The sequence below is a fragment of the Cornus florida genome, unplaced genomic scaffold (assembly GCF_030987335.1).
Source record: "Cornus florida cultivar Cherokee Brave unplaced genomic scaffold, ASM3098733v1 CherokeeBrave_3.0.0_Hap2_Chr06, whole genome shotgun sequence".
In the NCBI taxonomy this organism is placed as follows: Eukaryota; Viridiplantae; Streptophyta; class Magnoliopsida; order Cornales; family Cornaceae; genus Cornus; species Cornus florida.
Genome location: NW_026775576.1, coordinates 73883629 through 73905478, shown reverse-complemented (window position 1 = coordinate 73905478; position 21850 = coordinate 73883629). Strand labels below are relative to the sequence as shown.

At 35.7% G+C, this 21850-nt stretch overlaps 1 protein-coding gene across 15 annotated transcripts; it reads right to left on the bottom strand.

Annotated features, from left to right (window-relative positions):
* Nucleotides 1-11092: 11092 nt before the first annotated feature.
* On the bottom strand, nt 11093-18851 carry LOC132312057 (uncharacterized). Of its 15 annotated transcripts, XR_009483171.1 has the most exons (5): nt 17954-18838; nt 17709-17828; nt 17549-17628; nt 14837-14929; nt 13371-13598 (listed from the first exon to the last, which is right to left on the bottom strand). XR_009483171.1 is itself a non-coding variant. In XM_059810284.1 (4 exons), exons 2-4 carry the CDS (start codon nt 17729-17731, stop codon nt 12021-12023), a joined length of 321 nt encoding a protein of 106 aa, XP_059666267.1. In that variant the 5' UTR covers nt 17732-17818; nt 18332-18845; the 3' UTR covers nt 11093-12020. The 15 variants fall into 15 exon arrangements, 7 of the variants coding, with proteins under 7 accessions (XP_059666267.1, XP_059666270.1, XP_059666266.1 ...); XM_059810284.1 differs by lacking the exon at nt 13371-13598 and adding an exon at nt 11093-12065 and having other exon boundaries at nt 17549-17818; nt 18332-18845; XR_009483165.1 differs by having other exon boundaries at nt 17549-18225; nt 18332-18844.
* Nucleotides 18852-21850: the final 2999 nt, after the last annotated feature.

The window sequence follows — 21850 nt, the reverse complement described above, 5'->3', positions numbered from 1 at the left end:
TTGTTGAAATCTTAATATTTTTCTGCAATTAGATGGATTATGGTTTGGATTTCAATTGCTAGAATTGTAAATCTTTTTCTGCAAATATTTGGATAATGGTTTGGGCTGTAAATTACTAGATTATTATTTATATATTGTAATTTACATGGTTATGGAGGATTGTATGCACCGGTATAGGACGGTGGCATACCAGGGATGGTTTAGCTCAAAACGCTAAGACCTAGCCTACCGGATTAAAGGAATGGATTGTAAAATATTGAATCCTATTTGTGTTTAAGTCTGACCAACTGGCTAAGTTGAATGATTTCCTAGATTAGTTGGTTGTAGTTAAGTCATATCAGCTGAATAAGTTGATTGACTATCTGGACTGTGTTTTGTATGTCTCCTCAATGAATAATTGAATGACATACTCTAGTTTCGGACGGACTTTAAATATATGATTATGGCACCACAAGATGAACTTGAGTCTCAGGCTCATTGGTTAGGGTGCGTATATGCAGTGGATGCGTAGCTGGATATAGTAAGTAGGTGTACCTTGTTAGGTCTAGGTACTCATGCCCACCTTTGGGTGCGTTTTCGCATGTTGCCTTCTATTCAGGTTGAGACCCTGATTATAGTCCAGTGAATGTCCTTAGTGTGGATATGTATGGACTAAATAGATATTGTGAGGTATCGATGGTGTATCTGCGTATCGGGTCACTATATGGATTGCAGTTAGATTAGAACTTGCTAGTAGGCCTGACCCACTATTTTATTCTTTTCAAGTATAGGATGGTTCCAGCCTTAGGGCTTGATCGTGCTGTTCGAGGACAGTTTCCCATTCATCAGATTACGTAGGACTTCTCTCGATGTTTTAGTTTAATTTACTTTCAGTTATTTCAGTTTAGTTGGGATTTTATTTAGGGGTCCACTAGATGGATTCTCGAGTTGTACTCTTGGAGGTTTTGGAGATTTAGATTCACTTTATTCATTATAGTTTGGAAGATTTGATATTAGATATTTTTGTTATCTTTATTCTGTTTCTTATTTCATTTAATATTCTGTGTTCGCTTTAAAATACTTTAATTGTTTGATATTCCCTCGGGTTTGGGCCTGATCAACCCGTGTCTCGGATCCGAGGGGTATCACACTGAGTGAAGCTTGTAAATCATGATTCCCTTACTAAAGGGACGGGCTGAGTGAAGCTCGTAAAACCTACTCCCTTACTAAAGGGTTGGGCTGAGTAAAACTCGTAAAATTTAATTCCCTTATTAAATGAGTGACGAGCTGAGTGAAAATCGTACAATTTATTCCCTTACCAAGGGAAGATTACCCATGGGAAGAGTACCCAAGGGTCCAAGGAAAGATTACCCAGGGGTACCAAAAATAGTACCCAAGGATACCAAAAATAATACCCCAAGGAAGATTACCCAGGGGTACTAAAAATAGTACCCAAGGGCAGAGCACCCAAGGGAAAGATTACCCAAGAGTACTAAAACTATTACCCAAGGGAAGATTACCCAAGGATACCAAAAATAGTACCCAGGGGCAGAGTACCCAAGGGAAGATTACCCAAGGGTACCAAAAATAGTACCCAAGGGCAAAGTACCCAAGGATACTAAAAATAGTACCTAGAGGCAGAGTACCTAAGGGTACCAAAAATAGTACCCCCGGGGACCATTACCCAAGGAAAGAGTACAAAAAAAAAAAAAAATTGTTACTGTTCATATGTACCCGCGGGTACTGTTCCCAGGTGTGATACCCCCAAATTTCCAGATGCGGGTTGGCCAGACCCACGCCCGATTACCCGAAGATATCAAACAAATTAGTAATAAACGAACACAGAATACAGATAAGATAAACAAGAATAAATAAAACTGCTGAAAGAAACTGGAATGATAATCCAAAACTGAAAACCTCATAATAAAATTTTATAAATAAAGTATTATTCCGATACATCCAAATTCCCCATTTCTAATACAACTCGGGAATCCATCTGATGGACCCCTAATAAACTCCAATACCGAAATCAACAACTGAAGAACTCCAATGCTAAATCTCGAAGAAACTCCTACGTCGTCGGAAGAATGAGATCCGTCTCTGCTCAGCATGAACAAGCTCTAAGACCTGGAACCATCCGTTACCTGACAAATAAGAGTGGGTCAGACCCACGAAAAAGTTCTATCCTAACTGCAATCTAAACAGAGACCCGATACGCAGATACATCCTAGATGTCTCAACCATATCTATATAGTCCGTAAATAGATATACATATATAACCACACTACAGGACACTCACTAGACTATGCTGAGGGTCTCAACCTGAATAGAAGGCAACATGCAAAACGCACCTGAGTGGGCATGACTACCTAAGCCTAACAGGGTATACCTCAACCAACATAGCTAGCTACGCATCCTACTGCATATACGCTCCCTAACCGTCGACTATGAGACTCAAGCTCAGATCGCGGTACCATAATTTATATATATAAATTCCCATCCAAACCAATGTAGTGCCGCTCAACTGTTCGTTGCCAAGACACGACATAAAATCAGGATTTAAATGTTTTAATTAAATCCCTATCCTTCCTATTAACATAAAATATAAACAACCATCCAATATGTAGTTCAACTGTTTTAGTTGACAGGATATGAAACCATGTAGGATTTTACTGTTTTAATTAATCCATTCCATATGTATGAATGGGTAGGATTTAGCGTTTTGATCTAATTCCTCCCTCCATATGCCACCGTCCCATACCGGTACATACATGCAAATGATCCGTAAACGATGCAACATTTATACAGTACATCAAATAAATCCACATTATCCATATAGTTGATAAATACAGAATTTAAACAATTCATCAACTAAACACCCAGAATCCATCCATGTAATTAACGAGACAAAGTTTAATGTTTCATCAAGTTAAAATCCAGAATCCATCCATATCATTGATACTTTAATTTATTTAACTTAAAGTTCAACTAACCCCTAATACAGTCCAACAGTTGACAATATTAACAATAGTAAAGTGTCAATTTTAAATCTGAGAATGATAAAATATAACTCAGAAAATCCACAGCTCTAACCAATAATTGATGGAACAGGCAGAACAGTTCAACAATTAAAATAACAACCTCCATTTAATTAATGAAACCTAATTTATTAGTTCCTTAATTAAGAACCAACCTATGCACAAATAAGGTATAACAAATACATGACCCTATTATACATCCAAAAATAGATTTTTAAATCATAAATCAGTCATTTACATTGCTACATCAAATTAAGCAATTAAATTCTCTCCGTTCGTTAACAGTATACGACTTGTTCTTAATCTTCTATACTATTCAAGATCCTTAGCACATGCATCTTAATGGTTTTAATACATCATGACTTAATGTTTAGAACCCTGATAACATCCACAAACAATTCTGGAACCTCATTTGTCCCAACAGTATGCAAAAGCCCCTAGAAACACACTGAAACAAGAGAGCTTACTCTCAAAATTGGAGAGCAGGCTCACAAAACCCATGAAGCCGCCTCCTAGAAAGGTAGAGCCGGCTCTACAATGGGGGGAGCCGGCTCTTTGCATTCCAGAGCCGGCTCTTTGCATTCCAGAGCCGGCTCTCCCTCTCTGAGAGCCTTCTCTCTTCCGTTGTTGCTCCGTCTGACTACTAGCTTCGTCTCCGACCATTCTTGACCCTCTATTCACCTTAATATTGAACCTAAGAGTCCTATTTATACCCCATCTCATCCCCATGACTTGTTCACAAAAGTTCAGATCAATTACAGAGTTTAAAACCTTAACCGATTAAACATGCTTCCACTCCAAACTGGAAACCAGAGGTACAAGAATTATAATAGAATAATTCCACACATACGGACATCTGATTTAGCATATAACAAGCATGTATAATTTAATTAATGATCAATTAAAATCTAGAGACAATCTAAGGATGCACAGAACACAAGCAACGGGAGAGAGAAATGAAAGAACTTGCCTTTACAGTTTTGGATTCAAAACTCTATTGCCGTCGTTCTAAGTTTTTTCGGTGATTCAATTCACTGTTCAATCTCCTATTGCTCCATCTTCCCTTCTCTTACGTCCATCCTTCAAGCCACGGCCAACTCTCACCAAAGTGGCTCTGTTTGTTTCTCACAACCCCTCTCTGTTCCTCTCTGTTTTCTCTTTATCAATTGTACGTGCATAGGGTTCTAAACCCTTTTGAGAGTATAACAGTATATATATATATACACACACACACCAAGAAACCCTAAACCAAATCCTATTCCACGATAAAACCTAATTCTAGTCGGCGTGAGATATAAGACTAGAATCCTAGTTTAATATTACAATTAAAACACTAATAAGTTAAATATAATTAACTTATTTAACTAAACTAACAAAGCACTTAAACAATTAAAATCTAATTTAATTCAATTAACGAAAATTAATTCAATTAATGGAAATAAAAATAAAATTAACCAATTACTTAATTCACATAACCCTAATTAAAGAAAACAATTCATTTAATTAAAACAAGTAATTTAAAATAAACCACTACTCAAATTAAACAATTTGACATATAAGTATATAGCCATAAAATCAAATTAAAATTGCACATAGAACAAAATTTAAATTCCAGTCTTATCCTTTTGAAAATTAGGGGTATTACACCAGGGGTAAGAAAAAAAATAATAAAAATAAAAAAATAAATTATTGTTACTGTTCATATAAATAGTACCCGCAGGAACTGTTCCCAGGGCAAAAAAAAAAAAAAAAAAAGGCTACTGTTCACGTGAACAATACTTGTAGGAATAGTACTCGCGGGTATTGTTCCCCGAGCCAAAAAAAAAAAAATTGACATTCCTAAAGCTAGACGAGCAAGCTTGGGAATGGGGGCAACTGATAGGGAAAAATAACCTACCTTGACCAGCCGCCAGACCTCCTCGACATATTTCGTTATCAGAGATAAAGATTTTCCTCGGATAAGAATGATGACATTTCTTATCCAGGATAATGAATGACGACGTGGTTCAACAGGGTGTGGATAACATTTGCCCAATTTGAGGAAGTCAAAGGAGTAAATCTTATCTCGACAAATCTGGCAACAAACGATCTCCTCTGATCTTGCACAAGTGGATCTCCCGTGGGATCAATTTGATTCCAATCGACAGCCATAAATAGGGCACCAAGCCATTAAAAAAGGTACGAGAAAAAATCCCGAAAGAGAATATACATAATTATTATGTGATAAGATTACAAGTACTAACTTGATCGTCGGAGGGTCCTCGGCTGGCACCCCGCTGGTGCCATTCGAGGTGACATCCCTTTGTTTTATAGGTAAACGTCGTCGTTCCGAGCCGTGAGGATTTCGCATCAACAGCTTAAATTATTTAATTAGCTCAGCCCAGATGATTAAATGAAAAGATAATTATTCCTAATAAAATATAACTGGCCCGGCCCCGTTATGATTTTGTCCTTATCAGAAGAGGACACGTGTCTTCATCCTATGAATCCAAGAAACCTATAAATAGAGGCATGGAGGAAGGAGGGAAAGAGTACACAGAAATTGATCGAGAATTCTAGAAATCCAGAATTTCAGAGAGAGATACAGAAACTTTACCCACATTCATCCTCAATACCCAAACCTAAAGGCGAGGAGCAACAAACACATTAAATCGTGCTGTTCTTCATTAAAATTCCACGGTGATCAACAACAAACACATCCAAAGTCGTGCTGTTCTTCATCAAAATCAACAAATTCTCTCTGAAGGTGATCAACAATAAGCACATTCAAAGCCGTGTCGTTCTCATTAAATTCAACTAATTCTCTCTGAAAGCGAAGAACAACAAACACATCCAAAGTCGTGCCGTTCTTCTTCAAATTCAACAAAGAACAACAAGCACATCAAAATCGTGCGGTTCTTTCTCCGTGATTCAACAAGTTTGACGAATCATTACACAACATTTTTCGAGATCAAGTTTCATCAGCCCTCGATTAGAAATCATTGGCGGTCTTCCTTAACTACAAATACTAGCTTGAAGAAGATTGTTAACAACCCGATTCAAGATCAAGCTCTAACAGCCATTAAGTCCAACCAATAAAGTAGATTGAATCAAAGGATATTTTCTTTATTTTGTAAAGAATATCTTAGAGGATTGTATTCCAGTTTTTCCAAATTAATAAAAGAGAAATGCTAAAAGACCCGACTATTGTTCACCCGACATTAGCCGACACACACTTGTCAAATGCAGATTGGTACAACTGGGCAGACGATTTTTCCCTTTCTTGACGTAACTTTACTTTCTCTCATCTCTCTTTCAGTCCTCTTTCTCCCTTTTCTCTCTGGTGGAGAATCCTTCATCTCTCTCGGACGTTCCCTTTTCCCTTCATTCTCTCTCGGTTAATCACAAGTTTTTTTTGCTTTCTTGTGAAGACCCATTTCTTCCAAGTTCATCATCGTCGGGATTTCACTATCGGCAACCATAAGCCTCCGGCCGGTGCTTGTCTTCTCCATCGTCGGTGTCTCCGTCGCTGATCTGCTTTCTTCTCCATACTTAGACTCGCCAACCTTGATTGTATCGAAACCATCAAACCGTCATGGCCGAGGACCAAACTCACCTCCACCACGGTAGACCCAGTTTCACCTTTGCTACCCAAACCAGAGGAGACCAACACAATTCCGGTGACGAAGTGAGATGAAGTGAGATTATCCCGTCGGCGATGAAATGAGATGATCCCTTTAGTTTCACAGAATAGTTGGGTCGGCGATGAAGATCCGGAGATGTCGATCTTATCGTGATGGAGGCGGCGGCGAGCAAGAGATGGGCTGTGGTGCTGCACCGATTACGACTCGCGGCGACGTGATAGCAGTGAGTGTGGGCTTTGGACAACGGTAGAAGCTTACTGTGAGGATGTTGATGGCGGCGCCGGCGAAGAGGGAGATGGCTGGGTCCGATCCGGTCATGGAGAGCCGGCAAAACAGATCTGGGTCTTGGACTTGCAGCGCGGTATGCTTGCGGCGGCGGTGCCCAGCTAGATGTTTCAGACGATTCGCTGCACCGGCGAGGAGCAGCTGGAGATAGGTAAGCTTAATCGACTGTGGATGGCGGCTGGAACTAGTGAACAACAGATGAGGGAGAATGAAAGATGTGAGTTTGATTCTTACAGATTTTGTAGTTTACAGAAAGAGAGGATGGGTTTACCGGTGGTCGCGGAATTTTTGCCGGAAAGATGGGTTCGTCGCCGATTGTTAGAGAGAGAGGGGAGGGAGAGAGAAGGGACATCCGGTTCAACAAAAAAAAAAAACAAGTAGGAAAATTGCCACGTTGGACAGCCACCTATGCAGTCGGTTTTTTTCGGGTAAATAGTGGTCGGGTCGTGTAGCACCGCTCTTAATAAAATTCTATTTGCTTCATATTTTGTTCTTTATTTACAAACTATGAAATTTGTGTGTACAAATTTTTGGCACTCCCGGTGGGATATCCTCTGCCTCTCATCTCTTTCTCATACATCAAATCTTCAACAAATTCTCATCGTTAGAATTTATGGCTTTCGACAAAATTCAGGCGAAAAGCAAGAATACTACCAAAGACATCGCAGTCGTGACAAACAACATCAATACCACCATAAAAGGTGGCAAGAAGGTTACAACTTCGTCAAGTGGTACAGACATCTCTACAAGTTCAATGATGTGGAGTATGGTCAAAGCATACGTTCCTTCCAAAAGACAGCATGATGCGATGAGAGTCAATTCCGTCAAATCTGTCAAAGTAACAATTCAAACTCAATTCGTCTTCACCTCGCTGGGGGCAGGAAGGAAGGTTCCTACAACCTTAAAAATTGCTCTAGTCACAAGTTCAAGTTCAAGGCTAGTCCACCCAAGGCAAAAGATTTTTTCTGACTCCGTCACTATACCAGTCATGATAACGAGTACTACTTTGTACGAAGAACAATTGAAGAGTTTGGCCAGTGTAATTGAAAGATTACAACACTCTGTCAATGAACAAGATTTGAAAATTGCCTCACTAACAGAAAAGTTAAAATTGTGTGACGACAATGCTGAGTCAAGCAAAGGCCAAATTCCTCATTCTAATTCCATGCCAGAGACCACTCCAATTGATTATCAAAATGACATGTCTACTAATCCAACAATTAAAGCTGCGTCGTCACCTCATTTTCTATCCAATAACTTCAAGACATGTAATACCCCGATATTTTAAAGGATTTATTTAATTGAAATTAATTACTTTATTTTATTTTTTAAAATGATTTATTTGATTTAATTGGGATTAATTACTTTAATTTTATGTTTAAATTATTTATTTTATTTTATTGAGTGCTTAGATTAATTGTCTTTTAATTAGATTATATTTCGTGATTATATTTGTTAAATTGATATGGTATTTTGCTTTGTGGAATGCTTTGATTGAATTATTTATTTGATTTGTGTGTATTTATGCTTGTGTGAATTGTTTGTTAATTATTTGTAATTATTAGATTTAATTTAATTAATTTATTTTAATTGGATTGAGCTTAAAGAGGAGGGGGACCAATGGATGTGGTCTTGGGCTTGAAGAAAGCCTTGTTGGGTTATATATATATATATATATATATATATATATATATAAGTATGTATGTATGTATGTATGTATGTATTGATATATGTATATATATTTATGATTTAATTAGTTATGGATTAGTATGGAAGGAAATATACAAATTAATATATATTATATAATATATGTGTATATATATTATTTAATAATTATTATTTCTTTTATTTGGTAGTCCTACTAGGAATATAATTTGGATTTTATTATGTGTATAAATATACACATAAGGCTTTAGGGTTAAAGTTTTTCTACGTTAGAAAATAAGAGAGACAAAGAAAAAGAGAATAAGAGAACGCTGAAGAAGAGGAGACCGGATCAGAGAAAGAAGATGCTTGAATTGGAAGAGACAATTAAAGCTTGAAGCGTCGGTTTCGTTTCGAAACCTTCAGGTGAGTTCTTCTCTAACTTTCCTCTTAGAACTCATAAGGATTTCACCTTGAGTATCAATGTTTAGATTAAATTTATAAATTTAAATCATGGTTAGATCAGAATAATTAAAAGTATAAATTATTATCTTTGATTTGTGGATTATTGGATTTTAATTGTATATATAAGTGTTGTATATATTTTAAAATCAAGTTATAGGTTGATCTTTAACCTAATAGGGTTAAAAAGGGTTTCTATAATTTCTGGGATTTTTCTAGAATTTTCTGGAATTTTTATAGATTTTTTCTGGATTTATGTTAAAATTTTTAGGAATTATTTAAAATTGTTTTCTATATTTTTGCTAAATTATTATGCACTGTTTACTGTATACACAACGACGTGAGTATAAGGGAGTGCGATTCTGTGCGGTGCGGCTCACAGAGCTGCGGTGCGGCTCACAGAGCTTTGGTGCGCCTAAATCAGGACCACAGAATGGTCCTAATGATCATCGAATGTTCCAGTGTGTGCGTATACATAGGAGAAGGGTGCACTCGCTGATCTGGCCATGGGTGTAGATGATGGATGGTGGCGGATGATCTGGTGCGGCGCGGTCCATGCGGAGTTGGTGCGCCTACAAGATCTGACCACTGGATGCAACTTCAATGGTGGGAGAAGACAGGGTGTGAACGAGCTCACCAAAAACAGAGGGACAGCCAGTGAAGAGCTGTCAGCGCATGCTTAAGGAAACAACAAACGCGTGTAGGAGCGTGGACGCGCCTGCCAGTAAAGGGAAGCGCGTAGGGATGGTCTAGGTGCTTATGGCGATGTGTAGGAATGCGTGCGGGGTCCTAAAAAGTTCCTGTGGGGTCCAGTGATGCCCCAGAATTAATTTTAAGCTTGTTAGTGTTGAAATCAACCTTTAGAGGATATGTTATTAGTGTTCAGAGAGCCAAAGAGTATCACCACGGTATTTAATGTGCGTGTATATAATTAATTAATAATTGGTGATGGAAAGAGGTGTTTATATATATATATGTGTGTGTGTGTATATATGATTTGCCAATATATAAATAAATATATTTGTGGAGGCATGGTTGATTTGCCTATGCATAAATAAATATACGTGTTGGAGGCATGGTTGAATTGTCAATGTATAAATAAATATATTTATAAGAGAATGGTTAATTTGTCAAAGCGTAATTAAATTACTATGTGATAGATGATTAAAATATCATCTATAGTTTTTGTATATATAAGTTGGATTATGATTAAATATTCTTAAATTAGAATAATCTGATACTTACATGTTTGTTATTTATTTTATAATATTAATAAAATAATATTGGTGGAGACATGGATAATTTGTCAAAGCATAGTTATTGGATATATGATTTAAATAATTAAATCATTATTGGGTTTTGGATTAATTATATTATTCCTTTAATTATAATTCATTATCTAAATGATTAAATAATTGTTTAGGTTGGAATTAAGGTTTAATAGACTTTTCTTTAATAGATATGGTGGATTGATTTAGGAATGATTATTATTTAATCATTATTAATGGTTTTGGAATTAATGAACTGAGTAATAGATGTAACTGTTATATTATATATAATTAATTATATATATGTATATCATTGTATATTAAAGATAAAAACTTTATTAGGATTAACTTTGGTCAGAGATAATCTTTTTATTGGTTTTCAGGGACCTGGTAAAAAGAACTTGCTCGTGGGTTTGACCCACTTATTTTTATCTTTTAGGTTATTAGAAGGTCAAGTCTCAAGGTTGAGAATCCGCAGCCGGAGGACTTATCCATTTTTTCTATTTTATTTTAAAGTAAGATGTTATTACTTCAGTGTTTATTAATGAATTTCTGGATAGTGGATTTTGGTTAAGGGGTGCTTGAGTTACGGGATTCCCGAGTTGTAACCATTGGAGAGTTATTAATGGAAATTATTATTTATTAGTTTTCTTTAGCGTATTATTTATTCTTTTATTTCATTTTGTAATCTGTACTTGTTTGAAATACTTTAATTGTTTTGATACCCCCTGATTTGTGCGCGAACTTGATCAACCCGTATTTTGAAATTATAGGGTATCACAAGACATGATAATGAATTAAATAAGAGAACAATATAGTGGCGTTCCTCAAAGTGCTCACATGTACTCAAAGGCTTACACAGAAAGAATTAGCATCTTAAAAATGCCGGTTGGGTATTAACCTCCAAAGCTTCAACAGTTTGACGGAAAAGACAATCTCAAGCAACATGTCGCACACTTTGTAGAAACTTTCGGCAATGTTGGTACAAACGGAGATCTCCTTGTCAAGCAATTCGTTTGTTCCCTCGAAGGGCATGCATTTGATTGGTACACAAACCTCAAAGCTAGAGGTATTGACAGTTGGGAGCAAATGGAAAGAGAATTTCTCAACCGTTTCTACAGCACTCATCGTACTGTAAGTATGCTGGAGCTTACAAACACAAAACAGATGAAGGGTAAATCCATGGTTAACTACATCAACCGTTGGTGAGCTCTAAGTCTTAACTGCAAAGATCGTTTGTCTGAAATTTCTGCAGTTGAAGTATGTATGCAAGGCATGCGTTGGGATCTTTTTTACATCCTACAAGGGATTAAACCTCGCACATGTGAAGAGCTTGTTACTCGAGCCCATGACATGGAGCTTAGCATGGAAAATCATGATACTAGGGAAGATATTCCTGATATACCTGACAACCTTCAAAAAGATAAGGAAAGTGAGTCTGAAGGAAGAAGACAATATACTTCCTAACTCGGATGACGAAGTAGCATCATCTTTCATTATAAGCATCATCTCGAGAAACTTACATCAAGAAACGCACTATGATACAACAATGACTTCAACTGAAAGTGCTAATCACAGAGGGCATTAAGTCAAAGAAACCAAGAAGAAAATCATCAAAGTGACGACGAGATAATAAGTGTCCTTCAGCATAAGTTTGGATTATCGTCTAATTCTTGCAAAGTTGAATAATAATTAAAGTTGAAATCCTCCTAAATACGAGCCTAAATTGTCGATGATACTCCCTGACACAAGTATAAACTGTTTACCTGAAAACAAATAAATAAATAAATAAAAATAATAATAAAAATTCCTTGACACGAGTATAAACTGTCTACCTAAAAGAAAAGAAAAGAAAAACCTCTTTGACAAGAATATAAATTGTCTGCCTGAAGAAAAAAAAATTCAAAAACTCCTTGATATAAGTATAAACTGTGAAAAAAAAAAAAATTTGAACTACATGATGACTTTTGTGATACCCCCGAATTTTCGGATGCGGGTTGTCCATACCCACGCTTGAATACCCGAGAATATAAAAAACAAATGGTAATAATCGAACAAAGAGTACAAAATAGCTAGAATGATAATCCTTTAATAAAACCTCAGAATAAATTTTCATTAACAAATTCCTCTGATACAAGTAATCCTCCAATTTATACAACTTGAGAATCCATACTCTGTGGGGATCCCTGGAAAACCAAAAAATAAACAAATGACAGCAATAGCTGTCTACATCAAAAAACTGAAACATAAATGAACTCCTAAGTAAATAATCCGGAAGAGTGAAGCAAATGATCCCTATTCAGCACGAACAATCACTACTCCTGACGAATACTCAAAAAATAATGGTGAGTCAGGCCCACAAATAAATTCCAACTTACTACAGTTCAAGCAAAGATCCGATACACGTATACATCCTAGACAATTCAACAATAACTAACAGTCCATATATATATATAGATACACACTATAGGACGCTCGCTAGACCATAAGTCTGTCTCAACCTGAATAGAAGACAACATACAAATCACACATAAAGTGGATATGTATACCTAGACCTACCAGGGTACACAATGTCTACTATGTCCAGTTATCCATCCTAGGTGATATTCGCACCCTAACTATGATCCTGAGACTCAAACTCATATCATGGCACCATAATCATATACACAAAATCCATCTTATTCATCCATAACACTGCAAGAAAAATAGTTTTTTACCACGGTGGAAAACACTTTCTACGACGATTTTGAACCGTAGTAGAAACAGCTGTTGTAGTAAGTGATGACTTTCTACCACGGTTTCGTACCGTGGTAGAAAGTCCTCTTGTCCTTTTTCAACCTTGAAAGTCATTTTTTCAACCACGGTTTTGCACCGTAGTAGAAAGTCATTTTTCTGGTTGAAAAAGGACTTTCTACCACGGTTCAGAACTGTAATAGAAATTGTTATATAATTTTTCTTAAAAAAATAGTGTAGCCCCCATGAGGCCTTTTTTTCCCCTACTACTAGCCTTGCAAGGACTCTAGAAGCAAACACAAAATAAATAAAAAAAATAGCATCATAACTAAAATAACTTACAACTAACCAATAACATCATATATATATATATAACCAATTCCAAATCATTGTTTTATACAAAAATTAGCCATATACAAATTTCTTACTTCTTATACCATATACCAAAATAAAACAAAAATTCTTTTATCTTCTTGCCCTGTTTTAGTCTCTCTTCCATTACATATATGCAACTTCTTCATAAGTCATACAAAAAATATAACGGCAACCGCAATCCTAGCTTTGACCTACAAAGTTATAATAGTTGAAATCAGAGAATGTAAAGCAAGTTGTCAAGTTGTCAAAATTAAACCAAACAAAACAAGCATTATAATAAAGGTATATTGAAAAGATCTACTCTTCGTATTAACTCAATATCTTAGGTCATTGACATCCCGTCACCAAAAGAAATCATTTGAGCAGCAATGAGCAACAAAAGTAATTTGACAAAAACAAAATACCCCGTGCGAGAAAGTTTTAGGCTAAGACAGGTAATTTGTACTCATGACAATGCGAAGATATGATAGTTGAAAATAAATGGGCATCCTAGTTAGTAAAGTTATGGAAAAAGTAGCTATATTATTTTGCATGATTAGTAACCAATTCCATGGAGTTTACCTGTTTGTTTTTCTATCATCATCCTTTAAAGTGCACAAATTAGGTACTTTAAGATTGATTTTTTATATTTATGAGTTTTATCTATTTTTGTTGGCACTTGTATTAAGCCTTATCAAGTAAACTATTAGAGTTTCCTTTATAATTTCAAATTTAGCCACATTGAGATTAGGTTAATTTTGCTCATAACATAAAATTGCTATAAATTCAGGGGAAAAAAATTGCTGTAATAATGCTTATCACTAATAATATTGGCAGAAAATGAATAATGTTATTGTAGTTAATATACATATATGTTCTCCTTTTAGAAAAAGAAAATATGCAAAGTTTTCTTCTCTCTTTTTTTTTTTTTTTTTTTTTTTTTTTCCATATATTGGTGTGTTTGCTCTTGTTTACAGGCAATCCTACAAGACATTCCACCATGAAAATTTGATAAAATCATAACAAAGAACCCTTTCACTGAAAACTAATGTTTTTAAGTAGTATTGACCCGAAAATCACCATACCCATGTTTTAACTCCTCAAATAATTAAAGGAGAATTAATATGAATAACAACTAATACATAAAAAAAAAAATTAAGTTGCCAACTTGCATTAACTCCTCAAACAACATATCAACTACTTCTCCTCCACAACAATCAATCAAAACCTCCACATACGATGATCCCATACTCCCATGCTTTCAACATTTTAAAACAAGAAATAAAAATGGCCTTCACACGGGCAGATGTACCAATAGGTAATAAAGTTCAAGATACACCGTAAAATTGGTCACTAAAATGCACGTGACCCCCTAAGTATGAATATAAAAAACATTAAAAATTCACAATCATAAAAGAATTTTATCGAACATAAAGACCATATAACTTACAAATTTTGATTTACTTGATAGGCCATGCAATTGAAAGTGCTTTAACAAATGCGTCTTACACCATGCGTTATTCAGCCCCTGGATCTGCACAAACTATATTGAGATTTAAATCGCTGAAAAGATAATCTTAATGGTTCAAAGACAGAGCAATGCCAGGTGGACAGAAATCCCTTGTCAGTATACTTGCTGAATCTTTTTTTTTTTTTTTTTTTTTTTGAGCTTAGCATGCATAAGGACATAGCTGCAAAGGTAGTTAATGGTTTCAAGAATGGATTTGTGCACACCTAACATGTTCAACAAATAGAACAGTGTGAAGAGTGAGCAATTTTATATTGGAGATGGAAGGGGAAGGGTCCAGACGTGAAGACAAAAGGTCCATCACGTACTTTCTTGATATATGATTTTAATATTGGTGGTGCTTCATTACACATGGATACTGGTTCAAAATTCAGAGTATGGTTATAAGATTCTGGAAATTTTAGTTACTTGAATTAGGATGCAAAAACAGGTTCTTGAACACTTATACGTGGTGAAATACACATCACCCTAGTCAGCTAAATGAGGATGTTGTTGACCAGGGAGCAAAAAATTTGGTTAAATACTATCCATTTTATTTATTACTAATCTAGCTTGAAATCTAGACTAAAAATTCTGAAACTTTGAGTAGATTTGACCAATTGATCAGAAAGGTCAAAATTTGGGCTTGCCAGAGTTGTAGTTTCAATGAAATCATTATCAAAGCATTCTCCTTTAGTCACATGAAGAAAAAAAAAAATTATTCTCTTACTTTTCCTTTTTGCTTCTCTTTGGCAGTTGGGAACTTTCTTGAACACTATCAAGAGAATCCTTGATGTTATACACTGTAGAGTTGAGGACATCTTAAAGGCTTGGGCATCCTATCTGCCCGTAGTTGGAGACAAGAAGTCACTTTTCGGGGAGCAGATGAATGGAATTACTGTTCTGTTGAGAACTAAATACAAAAACTACATGCAGGCAACAGTGGTGAAGCTTGTTAACAGTGTATGCTCTACTACCCACAATCTGATTTTACTTTATATGGATCACTCTTTTTGCAGCACATCCCTGAGGTCCATCATAAATTAGAAATTGCCATGTTTAAAAATTCCTATTACTAGTGAAGTGTAATTCCTATTACTAGTGAAGAGTAATATACCTATTGTAATATTTTTATTTTTTGCCATTTTACTAGTGAAGTAATATACCCATTGATAGGAATTTACAAGTATATATTATCTAATATATATATATAGTAATGATGAAAATCTACTAGTTAAAAACAAGTAGAATTAACTTAAGGGAGCAATAATAATCAAACTCAATGAAGCACGTCTAAATTCATTAAATAGTGGGGAGAACTGGAACAGCAAATATGTTCTTCTAGACAGCATAGTGCATGTCTTTGCGCGTGTGTACATTTTTGGGCCCTCTGGACTATTTCAGTTATACTCTACAAATGATGTTCCAGATGCAAGCAAACCGGAACACACGGCTAAAAAGGATCCTGGAGGAAACAAAGGAAGCAGACAGAGAAACAGAAGTCCGGGAAAGGATGCAAATGCTGAGTTCACAACTCATTGATTCCATATCCAACTTGCATGAAGTGTTTACAAGTCGAATATTTGTTGCAATCTGTCGTGGATTCTGGGACAGAATGGGACTGGTCGTTAGACTCTGCTATTAATTTCCTCAGAATCTTGTACATTTTTTCTATGTTTGGAGTGAGGTCGTCTCACAAGGGCGTTTGTGGGTGAGACGTGCCAGGATTCCCTTAAAAAGGTATTTGACATCTGACTTTTGAATATCTTATTGTCCTCTATCTAGACTACTGTCATAGAGGATAGCTACGAACAATTTGGGAAGGATGGGAATATTCATGCCTAGTTGGTCTGCATCTATAAGAGGGGCTGAAAGGAGAACGCTTAAACATATTTCCACCATTGTGTGGGAGGCTGGTAGCTCAAGAGTTGTTTATGTGGTTCTCTCGGCCTGGAAGGCTTAAGCTGGTAGCTCAAGAGTTGTTTATATGGTTTTCTCGGCCTGGAAGCCTAGGCTTGTCACCTGCAGATTCTCTTCTTGAATGCTGCAAGGAGGCTGCAGTAGTAAGACAGATTGTCAGGCTTGCCAACTGATGCTTTTATGTCTGATATAGAGTGTTTAGTAGAAGTGAAATAGGCACACCTTTGAGGATGTGGAGATCTATGTTCATAGGCTGAAGAAAGCTATGTCGGATAATTTCCATTTTAGGATATCTGGAGGATTTCCAAACTCTTCAAACCTTTTTTTATGACTTTTTAGGAATTTGAGTTGTATAGGAGTCTATTTTATCAACTCTTACATACTTTGAAAAAGAATATTACTATTCATGCCCCTGTTCTCTTTTTGGGTCATTATCAGTAAACCAGTAAGTCTTGCAACAATCCAGAGCTTCAAGAACTAAAAATTTGTTCCCAGTTTACAAAATATGATGTTTAAGAAATTCAAAAGAGAAACATGTTCATATACTTAACAAATTCCAAGAAATGAAATGTTAACATATACAAATCCCAACAATATAATTATTCTTTTACCTAGAAATCAATAATTTAGACCATTCAGATTAGTTCAAGTTCAGGCTTCCCATGCATAATAACAAAATAACACAACAGGCATCTCTAAAAATAGAAACAACACAACAGATGTTAAACAACATACCTGTCTGTTTCGAAAAGTTATGGTAAGAGCTGTCAATCCGGCAGCAACAATGGCAAGCGGCCTCCTAAGAAATCCCAATCCTGCAATTGCCAAAGCAAACCCACCTTCGCGTCTTTCTACCACGTGTATAAATACAGAGAGAAATAGATTGTAAACAAACCTAACAGCAGCGGTCGTCTGCATATCGCCGAACACACCTTCGCGTCTCTAATGGAGGATTCCAGACTTAGGGTTTCTTCTTTAGGGGTTAGGGTTTGCTCCTATAGCCAACTGAAAGAGGCTTGATGGAAAGAGGGAAAAACATTTTCACAGGTTAGGGCTTCGAGAAAGAGTGATGAACAAACGATCTATCTATGGAAATCAAGAAACCAGCTATAAACAAGCCTTCTATCCGAACCGCTGTACCTAAAGAACCACTCAACTTCTCGGTCGGTGTGGAGCGAGAGTTGAGATCGATAATAGTAGGTCGCATCAACACAGAAAGGAAGCCTCCGGCACCCATACATTAAGGTGAGCCTCATTGCTTTTCGTTCTGTATGACCAGATGACGGGAGAAGAAACTCCGATTTCAGCTTCGATCAACAAAGACGGATCCCAACCGGCCAGATCTGATCTTCATCTTCGATCCGACCAGCAGTGTGTGGGTTTTTTTCTGTGTGGGTGTGTGGATTTGTCTACTGAATATATATATATATATATATATATATATATATATATATATAAAATTGGACAGGGCAAGCATTGAAAATATCAGCGGGAATAACAGGGGATGAAAATACAAACCTCAATTCGTGTCCTTCGAATTTAGGGCTTCGAATGAGAGAGGGAGCTAGGGTTAGGGCTTGGAGAAAGGGGCAAATCCTTGTTCAATCTCGACGCCAATCAGTTGTGCCGCTATCTTCTCTGCTCTAACGCTGCGCTGACCGTCGATTCAACCCTCAGTGGCTTCGGTAGAAGGGTTGGGCTTGGAAAGAAAGAGGAATGACGGCTTGGACGGTCTGAGAGAAAGGGGGTGGCCGGCTTTGGAGATGTATAGAACTGCAGTGATCTTGAATAGGGAGCAAAATCGATTCTTTGATGATCTATAGGGAATCCGACTAAAGATGTCTTGAAAATGGTTTCGCGCTGAAGGAAAGGGAGCATAGAATAGAAATGTTGCAAAACCTCAATTCTGTTGTTCCTCGGTGTGACTGAAGAGGAAGCTCAGAACTGTCACAGAGGAGCTACCTCACATTCACCCTGCTATCTATGTCTTTGTTTGCTTCTGTATATGTTTCGATCTGTAATTGTATTTTTTTTTTTTTTTTTTTTTTTTTTTTGGTTAAAATCGATCTGTAAGGCCTCGTTTGGATTGAGGGATTTGGAGGGTTTTGGAGATAAAAGAAAGGGAAGGATAGGGATAGGTGTGTTTGGATGGAGGGTTTTGGAGAGAAAAGAAAGGATTGGGAAGGATTTGGAGGGATAGCCTATCCCTCCAAATCTCTCCTAAACAGTAAAACCAAATCCCTCCAAAATTGACAAGATTTGGAGGGATTTGGAGAGAAAGGGAGCTAATGACCTTTGGAGCCCATCCGGAAAAGTCGCCGGAAGTTGCAAAGATCATCGGAAAATTCGTCGAAAGTTGCAGAGACTGTCGGAAACTCGCCGGAAGTTGCAGAAATCGTCGGAAAAGTCGCCGGAAGTTGCAGAAATCGTCTGAAAATTCGCCGGAAGTTGCAAAGATCATCGGAAAATTCGTCGAAAGTTGCAGAGACTGTCGGAAACTCGCCGGAAGTTGCAGAAATCGTCGGAAAAGTCGCCGGAAGTTGCAGAAATCGTCTGAAAATTCGCCGGAAGTTGCAGAGAACGCCGGAAAATTCGCTGGAAGTTGCAGAGATCGTCTGTTGCAGAGATCGTCTTTTGATTTTGGTAGATTTTGTAGATTTTGTAGTTGGCAGTTGGAGAGAGAGACAGCCGATATGGGTTTTGACCTTCTATTTTTGTAGATTTTGTAGTTTGCAGCTGGGGAGAGAGAGAGAGAGCAGATGGGTTTTGATCTACTAATTTTGGTAGATTTTGTAGTTGGCAGTTGAAGAGAGAGAAAGAGCTGATATGGGTTTTTGACTATTTTTGTAGATTTTGTAGTTGGAGAGAGAGAGAGAGAGAGAGAGAGACGGAGGGATCTGTGAGATCGGGAATAGATAGATGGAGGAGGCTGAAATGATTTTGTGTTCTAACCCTACCAAAAAGGGTAAAGGGTAAGATAGTAATTTTATTATTATCAATTCTTTTCTTTTCTCTCCTTTTTGTTATCCAAACAACAATATTATCAATTCTTTTCTTTTCTCTCCTATCTATCCAAACATAAATATAAACATTTCCTTCCCTTTCTTTTCTTTTCTTTTCTTTTCTCTCATAATCCTTTCTTTTCTTTTCTCTCCAGTGTATCCAAACGAAGCCTAATTGTTATGTTAGCAGTATATATATTTTACATATATATATATATTTTTTGTTTTTATTGACATTAGCGGGAATAAGACTCGCCAAAAATTTCGCAAAAATAATTCATTTTTTAACACGGTTATAAAAATTATCGTGGTAAAATAATATATTTTTTATCACGATTATTTTAAAATCATGGTAAAAAAATATATTTTTTATGACGATTATTTTAAAACCGTGGTAGAAAGACCCGCCTAAATCAAATAAAATATAATTCACTTTCTACCGTAGTAAAAAATATACCAATAACCGTGATAAAGAAATATACTTTCTATCACGGTTTTTCATTAATCGTGGTAGAAAAGGTCTTCTACCACGGTTTTAAAAGGTAAAAAAAGTGTGGTAAAAAATTATTTTTCTTGTAGTGTAAGTGATTCAGATAGTCATTCAACTTGTTTAGTTGAGCTAACACGAATATAAGTAGAATTTAACATTTTTAGTTAATCCATTCCCTTGTACAAAATAGGTAGGACTTAACTTCTTTGATTAATCAGTCCCTATAACACCACCATCCTATACCGTTGCATTACATCTATACAATCTAATACATAATGCAACAGATAAAGCAGTACATTAAATAATTCAAAATAACATGATAAAAATCACACATATAATCCTTGCACATACTTAAGCAAAATAACAACTCTAAGTAGCATACATTTAATTTTTACAATAATAAATTAACATGCATCTCAAATAGATTGTTTTAACGTAATTAAACTATTTAAATCCAATTAATTGATTAAATTAGCTTAATTCCAATATTCATCCACTTAAATTGCTAAATAATATTAAGTAATGAAATTCTTGGTTAACAATATGTAAATTTATTTAAAACTTCATATTTTTCAAGTCTATAGCATATAGTCATAGGTTATACATTTCCGGTTATTCATCCAATTTATTTAAATCATATAAATTATCCAAAGTGAATTAAACATCATTGGAACCACCCTAACAATCAAACAGAATCTTTAAAAAACAAAATCTACAAGTTCCAAGTGATGGAGCATGCTCTCGTTTTGAGAGAGCAAGCTCTCAAACTAATGGAACAAGCTCTCAACTAAAAGAGCATGCTCTTGGCCAAAACCCTCTCTCTTGTCTCTCGATTTCTCTTCCCACCTCTTTGTTACTTCTCTTTCTCTAAGTATAATACAACTTCGCAATAAATCTAGCCTCCTCTTCTATCGACTTAAATATATAAATATAGACAATATTATTTAACCCTAATCCTATACGTAATACAAGTCTACTTATAAAAATAATAGAACTATATAGTAGAACTACTACTACCTTGTAATATTACGTATTTACATATATATGTAACCATTTACAAATATAATATAATTATATATTTATATAAATATATAAATATAACTAAATCCTCCTTATCATTATTAATTAAAATAATAATAATAATAATAACCTTCAATACTCATGGGTCATAACCCTTACCCATGTAGATCCATCCCAATAGCCCATGTGACCCAATTATTTGGTCCATTACTACAATCCAAATCTAACTCATTTTTAAATTAAAATTAAAATAAAACAATTAATCATTTACAACTAACAAATAATTGATAAGTAATTTCAGCAATTAAACAAACAATTCGCACATTAATAATCAATTAAAATACACAATTAAATTACATATTTCAAATAAACAACGAATCAAATAAACTCACATAAGCAATTAAAACAAATAAACATATAACATGAAGCCACATAAGCACCTAAAATACAATAAAATAAATAATTAAATCCCTTTTATATCATTTTGAAAACTAGGGGTATTACATTCTTCCCCCCTAATAAAAG